This window comes from Canis aureus, chromosome 9, assembly GCF_053574225.1.
Source record: "Canis aureus isolate CA01 chromosome 9, VMU_Caureus_v.1.0, whole genome shotgun sequence".
Taxonomy (NCBI): domain Eukaryota; kingdom Metazoa; phylum Chordata; class Mammalia; order Carnivora; family Canidae; genus Canis; species Canis aureus.
Window position 1 is genome coordinate 5,149,420 of NC_135619.1, and position 24,548 is coordinate 5,173,967.

The following is a 24,548-nucleotide window of genomic DNA, read 5'->3' on the forward strand; positions in this document are numbered from 1 at the left end:
AGCCAATCTTGAAAAAGAGCAAAGTTGAAGACACACAATTTAAAAACTTACTACAATGCTACAGTTACACAGTACGGTAGTGGTACCAGAACAGACACATAGATCAATGGAATAGATCTGAGAGACCAGAAATAGATCCATATATGTGAATCAATTGATTTTCCACCAGGGTGCCAATACAATCCAATGGGGGGAACGATAGTCTTTTCAACAAATGGTGGTAGGAAAACTGGATATCCACATTGTAAAAGAATGAAGCTGGAACCCTACCTCACACCACACACAAGAATTGATTCAAAATGGATCATGATTCTAAATATAAGATCTAAAATAATAAAACTCTTAGAGGAAAACATGGGTGTAAATAAGTCTTCATAACCCTAGGGTTGGGTAATGGCTTCTTAGATACTAAAAGCACAAGCAAATGAAGTGAAAACAGGTAAATCTGACATCATTAAAATTAAAAACTTCCATGCTTCAGAGGACACTATCAAGAAAGTGAAATGACATCCCATGCAATGGGGAAAAATATTTGCAAATCATACATCTGACAAGGGTCTAGGATCCAAAACATACAAAGAACTATTAACAAACAGTAAAAAGACAACCCAGATTTAAAATGGGCAAAGAGGGATCCCTGGGTGGCGCAGCGGTTTGGCGCCTGCCTTTGGCCCAGGGCGCGATCCTGGAGACCCGGGATCAAATCCCACGTCGGGCTCCCGGTGCATGGAGCCCGCTTCTCCCTCTGCCTGTGTCTCTGCCTCTCTCTCTCTCTCTCTCTGTGACTATCATGAATAAATAAATAAAATCTTTAAAAAAAATAAATAAATAAAATAAAATGGGCAAAGGGTCTGAAGTGACAGTTCTCAAAATAAAATATACAAATAACTGAAGTGCCTGAGAAAAGATGCTCAACAGCATTAGCCATCAGGGAAATGCACATCCAAACCACAGTAAGGTATTATTTCATATCTACTGAGGATGGCTATGATCAAAAAGACAAAGTAACAAGTGCTAACACCGCTGGTGGGAAAGTCCAATGGTGCAGCTGCTTTCGGAAGCAATCTGGCAGTTCCCCAAATAGTTACACATGGAGTTACAGTATGACCCGGTAAGTGCACTCCTAGACATACAACTAAGGGAATGGAAACTTATGTCCATATGAAACCTGCCCTGTAATGCTCATGGCATTATTCGTAATAGCCAAAAAGTGGCCACAGCCTAGATGTCATCACCTGACAAGTGGATGATATGCCCGTTCAACAGAGTATAATTCAACCAGAAAAAGAATGACACATGCTACAACATGACCTTGAAAACAGAATGTGAAGCTAAGCCAAGGAAGCCAGTTACAAAAGCCACGTTATATGACTTCACTTATATGAAATGTGCAGAATAGGCAAATCCAGAGAGAGAAGGGAGCTGGTGGTTGCCAGGAGGATAGGGACTGACTATAAATGGGTACATTTCTTTCTAGGGTGATGAGAATACTCTGGACTTAGATAATGGTGCTGGTTGCAAAATTTCGGGAATACATTCAAAACTACTGAATTTTACGTGTACTTTAAAAAGGTGGATTTTATGGCATGTGAATTGTATCAATTTAAAAAAGAAGAACAATCCCCCAGCAGCAGCAGCAGCAACTGTCATCCCTCAAGTACTTGCTTTCTGCAGGCACTGCCGGGCTAAACAAATGCTTCATGTAAGATGTCTCCTGCAAACCTGTAGAATCGCCCCATGCTGGTCCAGGATGAAGTCAGACAAGGATAAGGACAGTGCTTCCCCCAGAGATGTTTGGGGTCCAGATTAAAAGCACATGAGACGTTTCCAGTTAATGGGCCACACCTAGCATAAGGCTGGACATCCCCACCTCTCTGAAATCCCAGGTTCTGAGTGTGAGGCAGGGCCCAACTGGGATGGCAAAAAACTAAGTGCACCAAAAAAGAGGGGCTCATGCACACTGTCATGGTCTTCCTCCTTCCTCCTAGTCAGGAGCCTACTGACCACACCCTGATCAGCAAGCCCCATTGGCTGCCTACCTTGCTCTCACTCCAGGGGTCAGGCCGGTACTGAGACTGGCCCAATCACACTGCCAGGAAGAACCCAGAGTCAAAGCTGAGTCACCACCAAAGGCCAGCTTTGGGTGAAGGCAGTCCCCAGCCTCCAGGACAGAGGCTGGAAGGGTCCCTTGTCCCTTACTAGGCCATGGCTGCTCCATCCCCCAGGCCCGCCCCACTCTGGACTCCAGTACAGTAAACCACAATGTCTTTACTTCCTGAACCACTTTCTGGCTACCTGTAGCCAAAATCAACCTGCATGACTATGAAATCATGGTAAATTAGAAACAACTACCATTCCTGTTTTGGTTTCAACAAACATTCACCACCAGTGGTAAAAAATGTGTTAAGGCTCTGCTAAATCTGCTAAAGACCTAGCACTTTACAACAGACACAGCCTGCCCTCTTGGAGCTTGCCTTCCCAAACAATAAACCAGAGTGTTAAGTAAAATGTACAGCTAGATGGTGCTGGTGGGGAGCCACACAGGGGTGCCAGCAGGGCAGGAGGTGAGGTCAGGGAGCATCTTGTTCAACACAGACAAGGGAAGGTGAGCGCGTGGCAAAGGCGATGCGTCTGGGGTCAGCCTGCTTCCAGCACAGGGAACAGACCATGCAGAAGCTCTGCCTAAGGACATGCGCTGGCTGCCTCTGCACAACCTGCTCCCAGCCTCTGAGGTGAGGGCGCAGACATCCACCCAGCTCTCAGACACAGGCCACCTGGCTGATGAGAGGCCAGGAATGGACCCAGGGCCCTGTTGTAGCAGAGCCAGCCCCGCCTCACAAGGGATAGTAACAGCAGAGGTTCCACTGGCTCTCCCGTGGGAAACTCGCAACTTCGCCAGTAGCTCTTCTCCCCAAAGAGAGACAGAATGAAGAATCTTTCTATAAGTCAGTGCTGGGAGCCCGGGAAGCTATTTCTGGTTCCCAGAAAAAGGCTCCTGTTGCTTATTTATCTATCATCTTTATTTCTGGATGGAAGTTGGAAGGGCTTTTTTTAGGTGGATGGTGGGTTGTGTTCTGTGAAGAGCTGAAACCTTAGCCCCTGGGAAACTGAAACCCTGCCCCTTGTCCTCCCTCTGGGCTGTCCCCATCACAGACAATGAAGCTGGAGCCCTGGGAGATGAGCAGGTCCCAACCATGCATCCACATGTCCAAGATGGATGGAAAAGAGTTCAAGGCCATAGCCTACCCACTCTGCAGGGTGGACACACTCTTACCCGACTAGAGGCAGCTACTGGAGAGCTGTCCAGATGATAGAAGAACAGTGACCAACAGCAGTTTGTGGCAGGGGAGAGCCAGGGTGGGGGACAGAGAGAGATGGCACTTTGAAGCCTGACCCTGAACCTCAGGTAAGTTACTCATGAGCTGTAATACTGACAAGTGACTAAACTCTGCTGGGCCTCACTTTCCTCATCTGTGAGATGGGAGCAGCGTCTCCCTGGTGGGTTGTCGGGAGACTGGGTCCATCTCAGGTACCCTGTGGTGGCTGGGGACACCCAAGCAAGCAGATGCTGTATCATGGCCACTGGTCATGTCCAGCTTCCCGGGAGGCGTCAGGTGCCAGGCCCCATCCTCACTTGCTTCTCTGTGTGCCCAGTGTGGTGCTGCCAGAGCGGGTCATCCTTACGTGGCTGTGGAAGTAGCCCTGGCAGGGTATGCTGGGTGCAGTGTACCAGAACCAATCCTGCCTTGGTTCCCTCATCTTGGACAGATCTAATCACTTCACCCAGAACATCTGATGAAAAGACCCAGTCCCTGAGGACATGCAGGGCTGGAATGCTCTGAAGCCCCTACGATGGGCAGGGCCCCAGGACAGAACACCACCAGGAGTCAGGGCTGGGTGTTGGGGGAGAAAAGACAGAAGACAGGCTGGAGGGTGGGGGTGGGAGGGACCAGGGCGGCCTGGAGCCAGCTGTGTGGTCCTGAGCAACGGGATGGCACCACTGCGGGATGAATGACATCACTGCAAGAAGTGCATCCACCAGATCGTGTCGCCCTCTCTGGAATGTCAGTTCCCTATGGGCGGGCAGGAGATGCTGGGTTTTGTTCATAGCTGTAGGCCACAGCCCAGACCACTGCCCAGAACATAGTAGGTCCTCAACACTTGCCGGGTGAATGAGCTGACCCACTGAGTGAAGTGATCGATGGTGCCTAATGCACAAGGTTTGCTCCTCGGACATCTGGGCCACACCTGGATGGAGGCAGGGCAGCCCAGGTGGCTCAGCGGTTTAGCACCACCTTCAGCCCGGGGCGTGATCCTGGAGACCCAGGATCAAGTCCCTCATCAGGCTCCCTGCATGGAGCCTACTCCTCCCTCTGCTTGTGTCTCTGTCTCTCTCTCTCCCTGTGTCTCTCATGAATAAATAAATAAAATCTTAAGAAAGAAATAAAGAGAAAAGAAAAGAAAAGAAAAGAAAAGAAAAGAAAAGAAAAGAAGAAAAGAAAAGAAAAGAAAAGAAAAGAAAAGAAAAGAAAAAAGAAAAGAAAAAAGAAAAGAGCAGTCAGGCATATTCCTGCTCAGCCGCCAGGTCTTTCACCCTCTGAAGGGCTTCCCAGGCATCCTCTTGACCTCCTTTGTTATGATTGTCATTAGACCTGCTTCTTTAATCCTGCCGTTACTGAACCCTGTTGCCGTCCGTATCTCCCTGCGATCTTGCGTATCCCGGTTACCCGGCTGGTGACATTTGTCCCTAAAGTCAGACATTTATGCTTGTGTCAATTTTTCTCTCCCAGACCATGCTTCGATGAACATTTCTCATGTGTAAGGCTTTGTGCTGTGGCAAATCACTTCCACAGGCCAAATCCTGAGTAGTGACTTTCAGGGTCCCCAGGAATCGACATTTCTAGGGTTCCTGCCACACGGTGCCATGATGTTTCCACAAAGGACTGCAGGACTTCGCTGTGGTACCTATAGTGAACGGGTCTTGACTACACCTCCTTGGGGCTGGGTAGTTAGTTCTACCTTCAGAAAGCAGGGCAGTCCTTTCAAGAAGGAGGACCATGGCTGACACGGGGAACAATGCCTTTGCTGCATATACGGTCACTGTGGGGCCAGCAGGCCACTGGGAACAGTGACTGAGGCATGAAGACAGTGAGGCTGGTGTGGGGAGTCACTACCAGCAAAAGATCTGGATGGGGCCTGGAGATTAGTGTGCAATTCCAGCAGCTCCCCTGGGCTCTGGGCTGCTGGGTGGCAGAATGGGAGAATGGGAGTCCCAATGAGCCAGCCCTGTCTACATGCTGGCATTGCAGTGAGAACCGAGGACAAGGAAAAAGTGCCACAGACCCTGGAAATAAAGAAGCTAGGCTGTCTCGGGGGCAGTAAGGGCCTGGGACTGCCATCTGTTCACACCCTCCTCCTCAGCAAGGGAGCCTCTGGGCCCAGATGCCACCACGAGCCAGGTGGTGGCACGGGGCCATTGGTTGCTTCCTGCTCCAGAGGGGGACAGAAGCAGAGACAACAAGAGCTCCCGAATCCCGTGCATGCTGGAGACAAGTCTGGGAGAGTGTGTGTGACTCAGACGACCAGCCAGCACGCCAGGGCTCTCCAGCTTCCAAGGGGCAGCGCCCCAGGCCGGGTACTAGGAAGCATGTGGTCCAGGAGATCAGACTTCTAACTGCATCCTGGAAAGACCAGGAGGGCTCCATGGGAGGAGGCAGGAAGTTTCCATCTGTACACGCCCTCTCATGTTAGCTAGAGCTGCTGCACGGACGTAGATCCACCTTTCAGGCAGAATGTAGGCTCCAGGAGGGCAGGGACCATCCCCATTATGTTCATGGCCCAACCCCCAACAAATGAGTGGATGAGGGAATGAAGCAGACACCAGACTGGGCTCCCACTTGTCCCAGCCCAACAGAAGTGGCCTCCCAAAATGCAGTTCCCACAGGGCAGGAGCATTTTGTCCAGGGGCCCTGTGCACCAGGCCCCAGATGCCACCTCCCCGAGCTGGGCTGTGTCCTCCTTCCTGGGCCATTCCCCACTCCCAAGGGTCCCTGTCCTAGAGCAGGAAACGGTATGATGCAGGAGTGTCGCTGATGGAGCAGACACAGCAGGATGCGGGTTCCCACCCAGTCTTCCAAGAGCTGAGGAAAAACTAGTGCCTGGAGCCTTGTACACGCTGGACCCTTGGCCCACGCCCACCAAGCCCTTTCTTGCAGCCCCTTTTTGGCCTGACAACCTCCTGCCTGTCCTCCAAGCCTCATCAGGCCATCTTCCTGCTCTGGGAGGCTCCTCTCAACACCCTCCTTCTGTGCATCCAGGACAAGGTTCCTTCTGCTGGCTTACCTTATCTTGGCGAGTAACGCAGAATAGGCTCCCCTGGATGGTCTGCAGGGACACAGGCTACCTGGGTTTGAATCCCAGTGCCACCCCATGTGAGCTGTGTGGCTCTGGCCAAGTAACCCCTCTGCCTCAGTGTCCTCACTGGAAAATGAGGACAAAAGTAACCTACCTCACAGGGCTGTACCCCACATTCAGAAAACATATTTTAAGTCATAGAACAGGCCATAAAAACAGAACATATATTCATATCTGTTATACTTGCATCAGACCTTTTTAATTTAACAAGAAATAAATTGGCTGGTACGGCTAAATCCCAAATCACCAAGCATAAGGGGTGTGCTGGGGAAGAGGTGGCCAGTCAATTCCCAAGGACATACTCCAGACATGTCCACCAAGACACCCAGGGCCATGGGAGTCATGGAAGACTGCCTGAGGTGGCAGTCACCAGAGACGGCAGCCCAGGAAAAAAAACATGGCAGCGATAATGAGCATCAACTCTGCAGCTGAGAACCAACTAAGTGCCTGTAACCTGTGCCACCTGGGTCAGGCCACTGATCCTCTCTGATTCTTTCCCTCATCTGTAAAATGGGACAGCAACGCTGCCTACCTCCCAGAGTGATTATGGAGACTTGGTGAGGCCATGTCCATGGAGAGCACTTGGAAACCGTGAGAATCAGAGTTAGCCCTGTTTCAGGGAACACAGACAGCCCTGTCCTCTGCAAGCCCCGCCCCTCTAGGAGGAGGCTCCACCATCCCTCTCCCCACCAGCCACTTCACCCCAGGGTTTGGGAAAGTGCAGTGGCCTCAGCCAGTCTTCCTGGGACACTCGGCCAAACAAGTGCAGAGGCCCAGCACTGGGACTTCTTCCCAGCTGCCTGACTACATGGGCTGGGGTCTGTGTATGCAGGAACCTCCTCCTTGGAACCCCCACCCCATAACACTCTTCTCCCCACAGCATCTGTTCTACCCACAAGCCACGGATTTCTGGTGTTTTGCCACCTTATCCACCATCTAACCCAAACCTCCATCACCATTAGATCCTGTATCATCTTTCTAAGGCTCCCACCTACATACTGAGGCTGCTCTCAACTCAAGAATCATCCATGGCTGAGTTAAGTCAAAGTCCAAAGCCCTCCCAGGCTCCTGCAAGCTGATTGTGCTTACCTTCATGGTACAGGCTGGACTGTTCCCCTCAAAATCACAGGCTGAGGTCCCAACCCCCCAATTCCTCAGGATGCGACTGTACATGGACACATGGTCTTTAGAGGTGATTAAGTTAAAATGAGGTCCTATGGGTAGGCCCTGACCCAGTCTGACCAGTGTCCTTCTGAGAAGACAGGAGGGAAGACCACAGGAGGACACAGGACAGCAGCCACCTGCAAGCCAAGGACAGAGGCCTCAGGAGATGCCAGGTCTGCAGATACCTTGATCCTGGACTTCCAGCCTCCAGAACCATGGAGCAGTATATGCCTACTGGTGAGGCCACCCTGTCTGTGGTGCTTTGCTAGGGCAGCTCCAGCAAACTACATGCCTCCCAACTCCTCCTGGAATGCAGAACCCAAGACCCTTCCCTGGGTCTACATGGAGGTCTCACTACTCCCCACACACACCTCCCCCTCCTGCCACCACTTGGCAACAGACCTCCCATCCACTGGCTGTAGGCTCTCCAGGGTAGGTGGTCTCGCACAGTCACTGCCACCTCCCAGCAGCACCTCATCTAGAACCTTCCACTGGCAGCCTTGCTCGTTCCAGCACCACCTCTCCCCTGCACTGCTACCTTGCTTGATTGCTCCTCTCTCAGACCCTGTTAAACTTCCACATGTTTGGGTTTTGACTCAGCAACCAGGCACTGTGTTCTTTGGGGTCAGGATCCACTTTCCCCCAGTCCAGTGTTGCTCGGAGGCAGCAAACCGTAAGAAACATCTCTCTGCCAGTGCACGTGGGTGGGATGAACTGGGAGACAGAAGAATGAGCTGTGAGCACCAGAAGCTTGGGGCCAGCACAGGGAAAGGGGATGGGCTGCAACTCACCAGTCAGCCGCGCGTGGTGCTGCTGGGGTGGGACAGCTCGAAGACAGCGGCAGACCCCAAGGGGGAAAGTCCTGAGAGCCTGGCCTGCCACCCACAGGGGCTAGTGTTCATGACTCATTTCGTGCCTGATTGTCCAAAGTCCCCCTCCCTCTGCCGTGAAGCTGTTATGGGCCAGGTGCCACATGTTCCTGACTTCTAGACAGGGAAAGGTGTTCTGAGCATGCTGGGTAATCAAATGCCAGTCTGACAGCAGCTCTGAAGGTAACGCGTGAATGGCTCCTGGGCTCATGATGACGGCAGCCACCCTGTAATTTGGAACAGTCAAGTCAGGCACATGGGGGTGGGAAAGCCACTGTAGGCCCTGGCCAGGGGGCTAGGAAGGGTCCAAAAGACAGGCCCATGGATGGCAGGAAATGGAGGTGGGAACCAGTCTCTGATCTGGAGCTGGGCTCCGGCCTGTGCAGGGCATTCCCTGTCCCTGACACAACTTCCCGCGCCCGGTGTCCAGAGCATAATGGCCCATCCACCCAGCCTGGCCAGGAAAGGCTCCAGCATCATCTTAGCACCTGCGTGTGGCCTCTCCCACGTCAGTGCTCTGCCCTCACCTCCCTGCTGTCCTGGGTGAGTCTAGGATGGCCTCACTGCTTGGGTCTCCAACCACCCCAACTGCCCCTACATCAGAAAGTCAGAATCTGTTCTTCTTGCCGATTCCCTCCAGTTATGCCTATGACTTGTCTCCTGCTCCGGTCCCCTCTGTCTCGGAACACCTACTTCCACGGTGCATTCTATGTTCCATTTCTACGTTCCATTTACGACAGGTGATTCACTTCTCCCTGCAGCCTGAGGGCACCTGGATTTGTTGGGGGTGGGGGGGTGGGATTTGTGCTGGACTTCAAAAGGGTGGAAACAATTGGACAGCAGTGACATCATTGTGTGTATCTTCAGACCCATTCAGAGCCTCAGGTGAGACGAAACTAAAATAGTACGTTTTGTCTTGTTTAAGACCGTTGTAGCCCTCAAAGCCGGTGTGCCCTGGGGATGTGGGGACCAGGGAGCCTGACTCATGGAAACCACCTGGGAATGTGCCGGGGCTTTGGGTTGGGCCCAGGGGAAGCAGTGCCTCATCTTCATGGCCACTTGAAGGCTCTGCGGAGGCATAGCAGGGGGCCGAGTGCCTGGGTTCCAATCCTAGGTCCACTGTCTCAGTCCTGGCCACTTCTCCATGCCTCAGTTTCCACATCTGCCAAGAGGGGATAACACCAGCAGCTACCACACAGAGGACCACTGTGAGGACTGAATGCCCCTGAGGGGAAGGGAAGTGAGAGAAACGGCACTTCCTGAGAGTGGATGGGCCTCATGCAGTCTCCTGGCAAATCTCACAGAGCAGAGGATGAAGCAGGGGTGAGGGAGGCCCAGCAGGAGGGACAGGTGGAGGCCCTGTTGATACATCCCACCTGCCACCCACCTCTGCCCCGGGCTCTGTACAAAACAGGCTTCACTCAGTCTCTCAAACAAGCTCCCAACTCAGGGCTCATGCCCCCATCACTGGTACCCCATTGCCCCTGACAGGACTAGGGGATCACCCTGCTCACCTCAGTACATGTGGGGGCTATCCTAGAGCTAGGAACAAGCAGGCCGGTGATGGCTACGCTCTGTGGAAAGCTGTGCGGGGTTACGACATGGTTCCTTCTACCAAGAGGTGGACCCTGGCAGGTGCACACAGCCCCATGCCAGAACCACTGTGCACACCTGTAGGTCTCAGCCTGGAGGAATCTTCTAGCAAAGCTATGGGAAGATTACTACTGTCACCACCATGTGCATGGAAGGACACTGAGGCCCTGGGAGGCCAAAAGCCTGTAGGTAGCAGAGCGAGCTCCCACATAGGCAGCCTGGCTCCAAGGCCTCACAACAACCTACGAGGTGAAACCTCCCTCCCCATCTCTCCTCAGTCCCACGAAAGGGCTCTGGGCCCAGAAGGAGTTGGAGAACCTTCTCGTTCCTATCTCAGAGGAGATAAGAGGTGTCAAGCTGGCTGTGCTTCCCCCACACTGTGGAGAAACACTGTAGGCTGCCTGGGTATGTGTGACCTTGAGAAGGTTCCTTCACTGCTCCGTGCCTCAGTTTCCCAGTCTGTAAGATGGGGATAAGAACAACCCTCAGTCCTGTCCATGGAGCTGCTGCCAGCATCAAACGAATCCACACACAGAACACTTATTACAGAAACTGGCACGTAGTAGGTACTGGCGGCAGGTACCCTCCACCGCCCTACTTCCATCGTTATCTGCAGGTCTACCACATTGGCAAGTCTATGATCACCTTAGTGAGCCCAGCACTGCCCTGCATGATCCGACCAGGCCCCTGGGGAGACAGGAAAAAAAAAGATGGCCTGGGGAAGAGCAACATGCTTGCTTTTTCTTGCCCGGAGACGGTACTCTTGACACCGAGCATGAAGGGACATGGCTCCTTCCCGTCCATCTGTCCACTGGGATAGCATAGGACTCTTACAGTAGATCAGCAGCAACTGTCAGGCCACCCCCCGGAGGGCCCCCACCCCCCCCTCTCAGCAGAGCATGGCAGCATCCTGCTCAGAATATAAGGTCAGATCAGAGCTATCATCCCCAGCTGGGCCAGAGAACAGCAATGTCAGCTACGGGCTGAAAAAACACGACAGAGACGAAACGTTCACAGGCCTGATGGTGTTCTCGGCCACGGTCAGCACTGTCTGAAGCTGCACAGTGAAGACTCCTGTGGCAGTCTTCTCCAAAGGGAGGGGGAGCGGGGGGCCACGGCTCTGACATGGGTCCCTGACTTGACTGTTACTGGAGACGGTGGGTGGAGGGCACATCACAGCAGTGGCTGCAGCTCCTACTGCTCCCTGGAGGCTCTGAGGGGTCTTCTGGTCTTGTTGCAGCTGTCACTGCCCTGCCAGGAGCCTGATCCTCGGGCTACAGGTGAGCTGGCAGGGGCGGGGACAGATGACACTGGAAGATGTGGAATCAGCCTGCAATTGAGGTAGCGGGTGGCTTGTGGGCAGAGACACAAGGGCAAGAAATGCCACAGATCTGACATTTCCTGGTCTGACACTGCCCTGGTCAGCTGGATGGCCGTTTTCTCCCATCAGACTGAGCTAATGACTTGTTTCATCTCCAGAGGGCTGTTTGCTCCCGGATGTTCAAAAAGCCCAAGAACAGAGGAGCCAGACACGGGCCCAGCAGTGACACAGACATTCCCGAGCCCTACTCCAGCTGATGAAAATAGCTACTGGTGATGGGGATTAACTCCATGGCAGTCGTTCCCAGTGATTTACAGCCCCTTCCGGACCAAGGCAGATATTCACTGCCCCCACTCAGCTCCAACTCCCAAAAAGCAGCAGCTTTTTTTGTTTTCAAGACATTTCAAAAATAATACCTAAAGTGCTCTCTCTGGCAGTACAAGTTCTAAAAGCAGAACAGAAAATGTTAGCTTGGCCCCCGTACAAAGATGGAAGCTTCTATTGATGAAACTGTCCATATTTTAAACAATGAAACAACTTCCTTAATCCAAAAAGGGCTCTAACCAATCAATAAGAAAGACCAACAACCCAATAGAAAAGTGGGCAAATGACAGGAAGAGATTCACACGCAGAAAAAAGGCAAAGGGCCAATAAGCATATGAAGACATGCTCCATTTGGCAGATGAAGGAAGACATGCAAATTAAGGTAGGTATCATTTCCCTGGCAGATGGGCACAGAGTAGTGAGATTTGCTCAAACTTTTTCAAGAACAATCCAGCAGTACCAGCCCATGTGAGAAATGTTTATAAAAATTTTTGAGAAATTCCACTTCTAGGAATTAATTTTATAGAAATATTCAAGGATCTATGTTTACTACTGTCTAAGAAACAAACAAACAAAAAATTGAACTAGAATGACCTTATGAGCTCAATATAATTGAGTAAACTATGGTTCTTTCAATCACGTGCTAAAATATTATGTTGCCACCAAAAAGAGCCAAGCAGACCTCCCTCCCTCTTCTTTTATGGGCCATGGAAAGAAGCCAAAGAAGTGTTCCCCATACACTCAGTGGGGAAAAAAAACAAGTTTTATGAGAACACATATGTAATATGATCCTTTTTTTTTTAATATACACACACACACTTTTACATGCATGAGAAAGGTCTAGAAAGATGGATTCCACAGTGCTAAAAGCAGCTGCCTCTGGGAAGTGAGTCACCAACACCCAGGGCCCTGCCTGCCTGTCTGATAGAGGGAATTCAAGGTCAGATCTGTGCACAGTAGGAGGTGAGTAGCACCCAGTCTGGGAATTTTTAAAGTGTGCTGGGTGGAGCAAGCTTCTCACCAGAAGCCCTACGGGGAGGAAGAGGAGAATCTATGAGTGATTAAGTGGAAAAAGTCAAGTACTGTCATATTCCACTGATCCTAAGACATGTGTTTTTTTCATTTTCCATCCTAGAGGTTGAGATGTGTGTCATCATTGATGGTTTATCACAATTTAATTAGCACTTTCCCCCTTATTAGTGGGATATAAACTACCAGTGTGTCTTAACATTAGTGTAAAATTCAGTACACCACCTCCAGAAGCCTCAAGATTCATATTAGTATGTTAAAGGCTCTGAGAAGTCTTGCAGCACAGAACCCTCTCTAACACATCCCCCCTTTTTCCTTATTTCTCATCTTTGCCTTTCTTTTTACTTACAAATGAGCTGAGGCTAGAACTCAGGGAAGTGCCCTCCTATGGACATCTGCAAAAGTCCCAGTTTGAAGAGGGCAGGTTTATTACTTTTTAAAATTCAGTACAGTGACCATTTGGCAAATAACACAGTAGTGATGCATATCATCAAGAACCATCAGAGGATGCTAAAATAGCAGGCAAAAGTATGATGAGAAATAGGACATCTGCAAAGGATCTCCGTATAAGATAACCCTAATTACAAAGAGAAAAATAGAAATGAACAGTGGAGAAACGTGACAGCACTCTGGCCAAATGATCGGTTAACTAGATAGAACCCATATCAATGTCATGGCCTCCTGAGATACAGGGGGTGCAAAGAAGGGAAAAAGCATTGCCAGTGCGGTGTTCCTGTCCAAAAGGCTAACGTCAACCTAATGTGGTAACACTGGGAAACATCCCATAAGCCCACACTGATGCAGGGCTGTTCCACAGCATCATGGTCATCAAAGACAAACAGCCTGAGGCCCTGCTCTAGACACGAGGAAGCCACAGAGAAGGACACCCAGAGGAAGGGCAGCAGCGGGAAAGCTGGTGGAACTTAATGAGTAGTACTGCCATTGATGGGAATTCCCTGGTTTGGAGAACTAAATGTATTGTGGTCACAGGAAACGTTAACTCAAGATGCAGCTGTGTGGAGGGTATGAGAGAACTTTGTGTACCAATGTTTCCAACTTTTTTGGCACATCTATTAAGAATAAAAAATTACATGAAAAACTGTACAATGTGAAGTTTAGTATGAAACCATGAGACACTGTGAAAAAATCATTAAGGTTAGGACAAAAGCCCTGCCTGCATGTGCTACACAAGGGGTCACCCCAAACATTCTCATTTGGGGAAATAAACCCAGGCGATGCATTTATAAACAGGGAGCTGGGTGTTCAGGTAGGATGGATGGAGAGGGGACCACTGCCCTGGACGGGTCTGGTCTCATATGGGTCCTGAGGCCCACAATCCAGGAGGCTAGCACAAATCCAGCACCAAACATAAGTGCAGGAACCCGAGACTACTAGGGTCACGACACACGGGTGTGGTCTGAAACCCACCACGTAGTGTCACCTGGGAGAATTACCATCTGCGGAGTATTTATGCCTTAAATGCACAACCACACTGAATCCTTACAACTACTGATGAAGAAGTGCTGCTACCATTACCCCTCTTTACAGATAGGAAAACCGAGGCTCAGTAGGTTAAATCACTTGCCTAAATAAATGCAGTCAGGGATGAGGACAGCACCTGAACCCAGGCAGTGTGACCTGTAATGTTTCTGGGAAGATTGTTGCAGAGGTGCAGGTCCCATGAACAGAGCACTTAACTGAGAAGCAGAAAGCATCAAGGAGTGCTGGGTTGGTACTACAGCCTCTCTGGGCCCCTATCATCATCTTCAAAGATATGGAGATGAGCAACTTCAGAAGCACTGAGAGTTCAAGATCTCTTTCAGCTGGAAAGACACTATGTGGGTTTTAAATTCACACTAAAGTGTAAATGACTAGGGCCTGACACTTTCTGATCAATCTCACCAAGCATGTCTTGGGTATCTATCTGCCCTCCTCCTCCCCAGGGAAGAGATGTTGAGATTTCTTACATGGAACCTGGGGGTCTCAAGGTGTGATGAGGGAAGGGGGGGGCAGGGTCCTGGGAGTCTCCAGTCTGAAGGCATTCGTCATCACAACAAGGGGAAAGAAACTCCAGAAAAGGGAGCTACAGTCTCAGAGATATCAGCATCTGGTTCACCAACTGGCCCGGGGCAGCCCTGAATATGCAGGGAAGAAAGGACTGGGCTGGTGGAGCCATCAGGGCCTGGTAGGGTCATTCAGGAGGGGTGGAGTAGTGTGTCTGTGGGTCAGGAGGAGACAGGGCTTCCTAGGAGGGTCTGTGTGCCAGCAGGTGAGCACCAAGCCTTTTATTTGGTGCAGAGCCGCTGAGCTGGATGGAACCAGAGGGAGGCACCTGTGGACCAAGGCTGCTCCTGCCTCACTGCTGTTATCCCGGAAGCTCAGAAGGCTCCATGAGAAGCTGAGTGCACAAACAGGAAAAGTTCTTTCCAAGGATGGAACCAAGTCTCCTTAGGGGGCTGCCACCAGTCACCATGACAGCTCACATCACTCCTAGTCTCTCCTTGGAGCTCCAGTCCTGTGTCCTGGGCTGTTGCAGAGCAAGTGAGGAATTTGGCAGAGGGCTGCCAAAGATAGAGGGTCAGTGCCAGCCTGGAGGTGGCAGTCCATCGGGCATGCCATGGCAGCGTGAAGGCAAGGTGGGAGTCGGGTGCTGGCCTGTGGTCATTCAGCAGAACATCCCAGCTTTGGGACGCTAGCTTTCAGCATAACTCTAGAAAATGGGAAACGAGGGGATCGCTGCACGCTCCCCCGGAGGGAGTCACTGCACTTCCATCTCTCTTACCTGGCAGGACTGGCCTGTGGGCCTCAGCACTAGGAGGCCTGGGCCCTGAGAGCTCTAAGGCAAAAGCTGAGTCTGCTTCCCCAGGAAGAGGGCCACTGCCCTCTGGGCACAGCACTCGGCCTTCTGGAAGGCAGGAGTGTGTCAGGAGAGCAGTTGCTGAAGAACAGGGCGGCGGGGGGGGGGGGGGGGGGGGGTGGTCTGCTCATTCCCTAAGGTACCTCTCACCTCCCCATGCCAGGTAGGCCAAGGAGGGCAGACGACAAGGAAACAGCACTCTGGCGGGAAGAGAAAGAGCAGACCTAGGCCTGCGGGGGGAGGGGTGGCGGCAGTGAGCAGATGTGAGCCTGTGGGTGTCCTCCTATGCCCTGGGCTCCTCAGTCTGCACTGTGAGTTGGGCCAGCAGGGCTGAACACTCTCAGGATGCGTGGGTCCCCAGGGGCGACAGAGCCTCCTCTCACAAGGGGACCTCTGAGGCTGAGGATGAGTGGGCAGGCAGGTGGGTGGGGAAGGGACACATGCTGAGTTCCCGCAGGGCAGGACTCTGCATAGTGGCAGAGGTGAGCCCTGGCCCCAGGCCTGGGTAGCAGGTTGTGGCCTCTGATGGGGAGCCAGGGACAGGAGCAGATCCCACCCAGGGTCAGCAGAGGGCACAGTGAGCACTCAACTCACTGAGGGCACGGAGATGGGTGGGGTTCAGAGAATTTGCTGTGAAATGCGCCTGGTGGAGAAAGGAAGCTGAGTTTGGGAGTCAGCACGGGGCTTGGCGTGAAGACCTGGTAGCTCTGAAACCCTCGCCTCGCTTGAGTTCCACTTTGAAATGGAGGAACAGCTCAGCTGTGTAGGAGGATTTGCAGCGAGGAGAGGAGCAGCTGCCCACCCAGGGCCTGGTCCTGAGGGTCATCCCCACCACTCTGCAGGGAAGGAGACCTACTTCTTCTTGGCAGGTAACGAAAGGGAGGATCCCCAAGACATAGCTGGGGTTCAGGCCCAGATGCCACCTGAAGCTGGGAAAATGCCTACCTCAGCCTGGCCCACAGCTGGGGCTCAACCCATCATCCTGCTCTATAGACCGCCCCCCCCCCCCCCCGAACACAGGGTCTCTAGCTGGGTCGCTGGAAACATGGACAGTGTTTCCCCTACAGACCCCCAAAGTCAAAGAGAAAACCAGGAGCCAAGTGCCAACCCAGAGCCCCCATGCTCACCCCAGCTTTAGAGGTTGTGCCACTCGCATGGCCACCTGCTCTGGGAGTTGGTCTGGGCCTGGCCCGTCCCCTTGGCCTCAGCACTGCAGATTGTGCTGGCTGACCCTCGAAGGAGACACAGCAGGCACCGTCAGGCCTCCTTTGAAGCCCCCTCGATAGGTGTTGAAGCATTTTCTTGGTGGGCTGATCCAAAACTTCAGCCCCTTGCACAATATCAGGCCAGAAGCTGGCTGACTTGGGAGTGACAGTTCTTGGGGTGCGTTCATTCCTGCCCTCCTGGTCCTTCATGTCCTCCACCACCCACAGCTTTTGCCATATGCCTCCCACTTAGAACCTGGGCACCCAGTAGGACCAAAAGGGAACTGACCACATGTGACACCTGATTCGGGGCCACACTCGCTGCAATGAATAGGGCCAGACCTGCTGTACACCGCCTCTCATGGAGCTGATGGCAGCCCCGTTATGGGGCACAGAGGAGCAAATGATTCTGAGAGGGCTGGTGACCACCCAAGACGAACAAGGGGAGCTGAGCGCGGAGCCCAGGTCTATTGGTGCCAAGGCCTGTTCTTTTCCACGACCATGTGTGGCGCTGCTCTCAAACAGAACAGGCAAGGTTCCTGTTTCCTTGGAAACTCTAGGAGCAGAGAGTCCATGACAGGAGCAGCAGAGCTGCTCATTCTCTGTGGAGTGGACCCCAGGGCCTTTCTGTGGTCAGTGTCCTCTTCTGAACACCAGAGGGCACCCACAGGTGCCAGCAGCTGGCAGTGCCTGCACACCTGCCCCCAGGCAGCAGAGTCCCGCTGCTCCACATCCATGCAGGCTCCAACCTCACTCAGCCCCTGCAGGGCGGGGCGGCAGGACACCCAGGGCTCCAGGAACCATCAGCTAAATTCAAATCCCAGCTCTACCCCTGAAGTAGCAGTGCGGCCGGAGTGGATGAGCTTATGCACTTCAGTGTTCTACCTTTCTCGTGGGGTCACGGTGAGGAGTAAATCAGCTCAGACATGTACAGTGCTTCCAACAGTGCCTGGCAGGAGCAATGGCTCCCCGGCACCCAACAAGTGCCGACAAAGTGCGCTCAGACTGGAAAGTGACCCACTGAGGCCACACAATGCAGGGGACACAGGCAGATCTGAGGCCCGAGCCTTGACACCAAGCCCTCTTTCTGGCCTCTCCTCCCCTACCCACAGGCCTTTGCCAGGCACCAAAGGTGGAAAGCCGCCCCCCAGCTCTGCCCCCCCCCCCCCCATAGTCCTAGCCTAACTGAGGCTCTGTGGGAAATCACTCCTCCAGGCCCTGAGGAATGTTCCTTTCTCTTCACTTGCTACCTAGGTTACTCCATTCTCAGTCCAGCTTCCCAACATCCGCCCAGATGAGCCCTCATTACACCCCCATAAAACCCTAGGCAGAAACACTTCAATCCGTGGTGTGGACCTCCCTCCCCAGGGAGGCCTGACATGCCGATGGCCATCTGTCACCTCCACAGCATATGTCACCCATCACCCACCGCTGCATCAGCACTGAAAGGTCTCTGGAGTCCTCTGTCCTGTGGCCTGATGCCCTCCATTAGCTACCATCCACCCCTACCCCCCAGGGCCAAGACGACCAGCCTGTGTCATCCAACCACAGCACAACTTTTTCTCATGATGCTTTGGCCAGTTCAGGAGCCGGCCAGAGCCTCACCCAGAATCGCTCGGCCTAGAGTGGCAGAGCCAAGCCTTGGTCTTGGGGCTTCCACCTCAAAATCTTGGTCTATGGCAAAGCAGGTGGCAGGGAGAGACAAGGCCTGCTCGGTAATCATGACTTGTTGACCTGGCCTCCCTCCCCCTCCCCCATGCCTGTGCCAGGCAATGTTCTACTTCTGGGAGGTTCCTGTACTGGGTTTGAACTGGATCCAGGTTCAGTGCCATCTGTGTCTCTGCCTAAGGGGTGTGGGTGCGGCCTTGCTCAGAAACAGTTATCTGTTACAGAACCCTGTGGCCCAAATGCTCTTGGGTGGGTCACTCTGCAAACCTAGTGACTTCTGGATGCTTTGAGCTGCTAAGGTCACAAGCTGAGGCCACACCCCCTGGCCAGCTGGAGGAGGAATAGTCATTCCAAGAGTCATTCACCCATGAATTCTCCAGGTAGCAACCCACTTCTCAGGTAAGGTGGCAGACAATTAGTTGTCTCCTGAAACTCCTTCTCCCCTTTCTTCCAGCTCCCAATTTTAGCTGGGCATACGGCTGCCCAGAATAGAGCCCACACTCCCCAACTCCCTTGCAGCTCAAAATGGGACTCAGTCCCAGCCGATGATGTGTGGAAAGAGCATCATGTTGTGGCTTCCAGAACTTTTCCTTAAAAGATAACTAGGGCTGCCTCCCCCTGCTTCCTTTTCCTCGGCTCCTCCCATCCCTTACCCTAGACCCTTGGATGTGATGGCTGGAGTTTTAGCGGCACCATTGTGGACCAGGAGTCCCACATCACAGAATGACCAGCTGGTAAGAAGTCTGGGTCCTTTCTCTGGGCTTTTCCATGACAGAGAAATGAAGTTCTATCTCATTTAAGCCACTGTTATTTCAGGTCTGTTGCTACAGAAACTTTAGTACTAACTACATAAGCACATTTGAGACCAAAAAGTCTGAGGCAGAGAAAGGTTCCCGTCTCCCCTCCAAGCTCTGAACTGGAAGAGGATGAGCTCTGGGAACACAGAACCAAGATATCACCAAGGTAATCGGACGAGGAGTTGGGGGCTCCAGGCAGCAGGCAGTAGGCTTCACCTGTCTCCACAGCTGATGCTCTGCACGGAGACAGAGCATGAACCTCCTGCTCCAAATGCTCTGCCGCTGCTCCTGGGAGACTGCCACCCCTACTGCAGGGAGCCCTGGGCACCTCCCCAAAGCAGCCTCCCCTGGCCTGTCTGCAGCCACCCAGGATCTCTGAAGCAGGCAGAGCCACCTTGGCATGAAGGACAGTGACACCCTGAGCAGCAGTGTCACTTGCATTGTTCTAATTGTCTGGGGAACTTACAGGGTAATTATGGCCATTTACAGCACACTTAACAGGGCTGCCTCCAGGAATAGCAGGAGTGGGGCGGAGGAGTGCCGGGATGTGCCTCCCAGAGAAGGTTCTCTGCATCTGCAGGGAGGAGGAGCCCGGGCTCTGGGAGGATGGAAGATGGGAGCCAGCAGTGCTTCTATAAGAACAGCTGTGGGGGTGGGGGTGGGAACAGGAAAAGGTTCCAGGAAATCCCAGCTTCTGCCCACCCTCCTGGAAGAATACCAGCCCAGCTTGGTATGCACGATAAGGAAAATCCAGGGCGCAGCGGTCACGGCCCACCCACAGAACAATTCCTGCTGGCTTAGGACCAAGCCGGCTATTAGGGTTCGGTCACACGTTCCTGCTGGGCATGGAGGGGGCTTCCCCATCCCCCAACCTCCAACCCCCACCCTGCAGGCAGCTCCGGAGCTGATGACACCTGAGTCTGAGGTTTCCTGGACCCAGTAGTGTGGGGGCTGATTCCCTCCCCTCTGGGGGTCGGTCACCAGTCCCTTACACACGTGGCTCAGTGTGGGTAACTCTTACAATAGGATATAGGTAACGGCCATCAGAACCTGTCTCCAGGCCACGTCTGCACTGATCTAAGACGCATGCTTACGTCCTCATTCGCTTGCTCACACACCTTCAGTAGGTGCCCATGAACGAAGCCCCCAACTGCTTAAGACATTCCAAGTCCCCCACACTGACCCAGTGACCTACAAGTCATGCACAGGCACTCCACACCGCGGCTGTGTGCCACTCTGCTTATACCACTGCCCTGTCTGGGAGGTCTAGGCTGTCACCCTCAGTCTCATCCACCAGGGACAGGCCTGTTTCCTGTGCATGGTGCAATCTGACCAATCACCAGTCCGCTGCTCCCTGACTGCACACCCACACTCCAGGCCCAGGCTCACCCTCGACCCCAGCCTTGAAAACCGAGAGAGACTCCAAGATCCAATGCAGCTGCTTCAGCCCCCTCCATCATAATGAGAGCTGTGCCAGCAGTTGCCATTTCCGGGTGTCACCATGAGCCAGGACCCACGCTAAGTGCTCATTAGATGTCACTGCAGTTATGTCAATCCCAGACCCTGTAGATAAACTACTTATTATCAACATCTTAACAGAAAACCGGCAGGGCGAGGTCAAGGACTTGGGCCAAGGCCACAAGGCACCAAGAGCCCAGATGTAGATACCACCTCAGTCTGTCTCCCCAAAAGCCTGTGCTCTTTGCCCTGAAAAGCCCTTCTCAGCAGTAACCTCCCTGACCCCATCAGAATACATCACTCTTCTCATGGACTTGGGAGGCCACGAGATGTGGTGGCCAACCTGCATCTCCTCCCACTAATCGGGCCTTCTCATCAGGATCAGATTCACCTCCTGTCCCTTCACACACCGTTGGTGTCCAATGCATGCAATACCTGGGAACAGGCAGATTTCCTTGCCAGAACCAAAGTTTACCTGGAACATCCCTACAGATAGTCCTTCTCATCTGAGGGTTCTAGTTGGACCCAGGGAAAGGCGGCAAAGGGAAGGGAAGCTGACCTCATTCATCGCTGACCATTCCAGGCCCAAGGGCAAAAGGATGCTGGCATATTGAAAAGGCCTGCCGTTTGGGGGCCACCCAGGAAGCCCACGCTTTAGGCCACCTGCTGAATGCCAGGCACCCAGTGAAACAGGCCTTGAGACCCCCTCCAGGACAGCCAGGTCCAACATCCAGCTCTTCCACAGGGCATGTTCCTTAGAGAAACAAAGACTCACCAACTTTCCTGGCCAAGGTCCCTGACAGCATCCATGCCAGGTGCTTGCTAGATCTAGGGCCCTCTAGCCGTGGACATGGAAGTTAAGCTGAGGGGCTAGGAGCTGGCAGCCTGAGTTGGAGAGACCTGGCCAGATGCTGGCTCTGCTACACACAAGCTGTGTGGTATTGGCCCATCTGCTAACTGCTCATTCTCCACCACTGTCTGCAGAACATGGAGGATAACCGTGCCCACCTCTATGAGCACCAGAAGAGAGAAAGTAAGGAGAAAACTTAACCTACACGCAGGTTTGCTGCCGGTCTGGCAAGCCAAACTTTTCCCACTGGTCCCACCATCACATGAAACAACGTCAGGCCAAGTCACCAGCCAAGTCAGGATTCAGGGCAACCCAGGTAAGCCACACTCATGGTGCGGGCGGCAGGCGTGGGGTGCGCCTCTCCTGCCCCAAAGATGGATCCTCACACAGCCCTGGGACACGAGCAAAGCACTTTTCCTTAGAATTAAACAAGAACTCTCAGCAAGGAACGCTTGGACCAGGCAAAGAGAACTAGGTTACTGTTCACATGAATCTTTCCCCAAAAGCCCTTCTCACATAAACAAACACCTTGGGAAGGCAGTCCCACTCCTCTGGAGTGGGACTCCCAGACCAGGGAGGTGGGGAGAACGAGTCCTCAGAGACAAGAAGACGTAGCTGGCAGGAAAACCTCCCACAGCTAAGCAGGAGACTCTGGCCCTGGAGAACAGAGCGTACCCCATGAGGTCCAGCCGCCACATTACACATCTCCATGTGTTTGATTAAAGGCCCTTCAATTTGTGTTTGTCTCCTGTGCCCAGTTACATAACTCTCCTTGGCTGCCCGCTGCTCAAGTTACTCTACACACACGCCTGCTCTCTAACCACTGGGTTATCAGGACACTTCATCACCACTCTGTGGGTTCACGACAACAAAACAAACCGTCTTAAAGTGGTTGCAGCCACCTCTCTCCCAAAGAGCACCCTAGGGCTTTTATTTCCTAACCGCTGGTTAGAGAAGGAGAGAAAAAGGGCCTCCCCAAAACGTGCACCCCACAAGGAATTCAAGTGCTTCCTGTCCCAAAGGGCTTAAACAGATCAGGCACCCTATCTCCCTCCGACGCGATGTGACTGTCGAGGTGTGGAGGGTCGAGGTGTGCCACCGCCACAGGTGCCGAGCCACGTGCGTCCGTACCTTTCATGTAGGCCTCGATCTTCCGGATGAGCTCATAGGACTTGGAGCGGTCCAGCAGGGTCCTGATGGCAGGCAGGGGGTCCAGGACAATGGTCTCAGGGTGCGCATCGATGTATTCCTGAAAGGAAAACACACCTTTTCTGGTTGGAGGTGGGAGGTGGGAGGCTGAGGCGGAAGCCAGGCTCCCGCGGGATTCCATCCCTCCCTCCCCCGTCCCCCTTCTCCCCGCCTCCCTCCAGCAGCCCCTACCTCTGCCCGGGCTTCACCCGCGCTGGGGCGGCTGCCTCCACGCTCCGGCCGCGGCGGGATCACGTGGTGCCGGCCAGGCCAATCAGCACCTTCCACCCTGGCCGCGGGCTCGGGCACGTGACCGAGTCGGTCCTATCAGACGCAGGCCCCGAGCGCTTGCTAGGAATGCTGGGACAAGGCCGGTCCCCCCACACCGAGGCGCCCGCCCGCGCCCGGGGAGCGGCCCCTGGGCTCTGAGGCGGGGGGGACCTGCAGAGGCCGAAACGGCGGGTCGGCTGGCGGCTGGCGGCTGGCGGCTGGCGGGGCGCGCAGGCTGCTTCTGCTCAGCTCGTCTGGGCCCACAAAGGCCCCCCTGAATCCAGCCCGCTGCCCACGTGGATCACATCCCGCACGGAAAAGGCGCTGGGGCCGGGCGGCGACGGCGACGGGAGGGCGACGGGAGGGCGGCGAGAGACCCGCCCGCGGCAGCCCGGGCCCCGGTGCGTCCGCCGCCGGGAGAGGACAGCCAGGACAGACGGCTCCGGGGCAGCCTGCGGCCCCGCGAGGGGACCCCCGGCCCCCGGCCCCCGACCCGCGACGGGAAGCCACGCCAGGGCGCGCGGCGGTGAGGAGCTGCCGTCTCCGAGAATCCGGCGCTGCGCCTCGCCAGCCCCGTGGCCCCCAGCTCGGCCCGGGACGTGGGAAGTGGGGCCGGCCCCAGGCCCAGGGCCCTGCGAGTCTGCGGCCTGAAGGTGGGATGCGGGAGCCCCGGGGGCGGGGGCGGGGGCGGGGGCGGGGGCGTGGTCAGGAGGGGCCGGTGTCAGGGAGCTGTCGCGGGAGGAGCCGCAGCTGTCCTCAATGGGTCGCCTCGTCCTAAGCCCTGGGGCTTGTAAGTGCGACCTTATTCGGAAACCGTGTCTTTACAGATGGAATCAAAGGAAACGGAGGCCGCACGGGATTGGGATGGACCCTGGTGCACTGGCTGGTGTCTAAGATGGGGACCACGGACACAGACCCCGCGAGGCCCTCTGAGGACAGACAGGACCCAGGCCGTGCCTGCCCAGGATCCCCAGGCGGCCCCCAGGACGGCAGGAGAGCGGGCGCCTCTAGCAGGAAGCAGCCCCAGACACCTTGACTTCACAGGTCTACTCCCTTAACGTGACGGAGAAAAGAACTCCCTGTTGTGTGAAGCCACCGAGGGTGTGGTGCACCGTGTCCAGGCCACCCCAGGGAAGGAATAAACCAGCTTAATGCATCCTCCTGCCCCCATCTACAAGACCAGTCTGCGGGGTCGGCCAAGGCCAAGGAAAAAGCCACAATGCTGCTTTTCAAGTCAGCCTTATCAACAAAAAAGAAAGCGCCATTTGAAATTACTTTTTTTTTTTTTTCAGTGAACCTATTTTGGTTCCTAGTAATCATTTTTAAGAGCTCTCAACACAAAGCCAGAGATTTATATCTACTTCTCTCCTGAAATTTGCTCCCATCCCCCCCGCCCTTGTGTTTCATACCAGAGTATCTGGTTATGGGCTCATTTGTGAGTTTTTTTTTTTTTTTTTTTTGAATGTTTTAAAAGACACTTCTCTGTTCCTAAGGGGGTGGCCAGAACATGCCAGTGGGGAGCCCTTCTTCCCATCCCCACA

At 53.7% G+C, this 24,548-nt stretch overlaps 1 protein-coding gene across 3 annotated transcripts in view; it reads right to left on the reverse strand.

The window, feature by feature from the left end:
- ITPK1 (inositol-tetrakisphosphate 1-kinase) overlaps nt 1–24,548 on the reverse strand; it is a 160,690-nt gene that overhangs the window by 22,793 nt on the left and 113,349 nt on the right. For all 3 annotated transcript variants that reach the window (XM_077908548.1, XM_077908546.1, XM_077908549.1), the window contains one exon: nt 22,681–22,798. In XM_077908548.1, the coding sequence (XP_077764674.1) occupies nt 22,681–22,798 (118 nt within the window). The remainder of the gene's footprint in view (nt 1–22,680; nt 22,799–24,548) is intronic.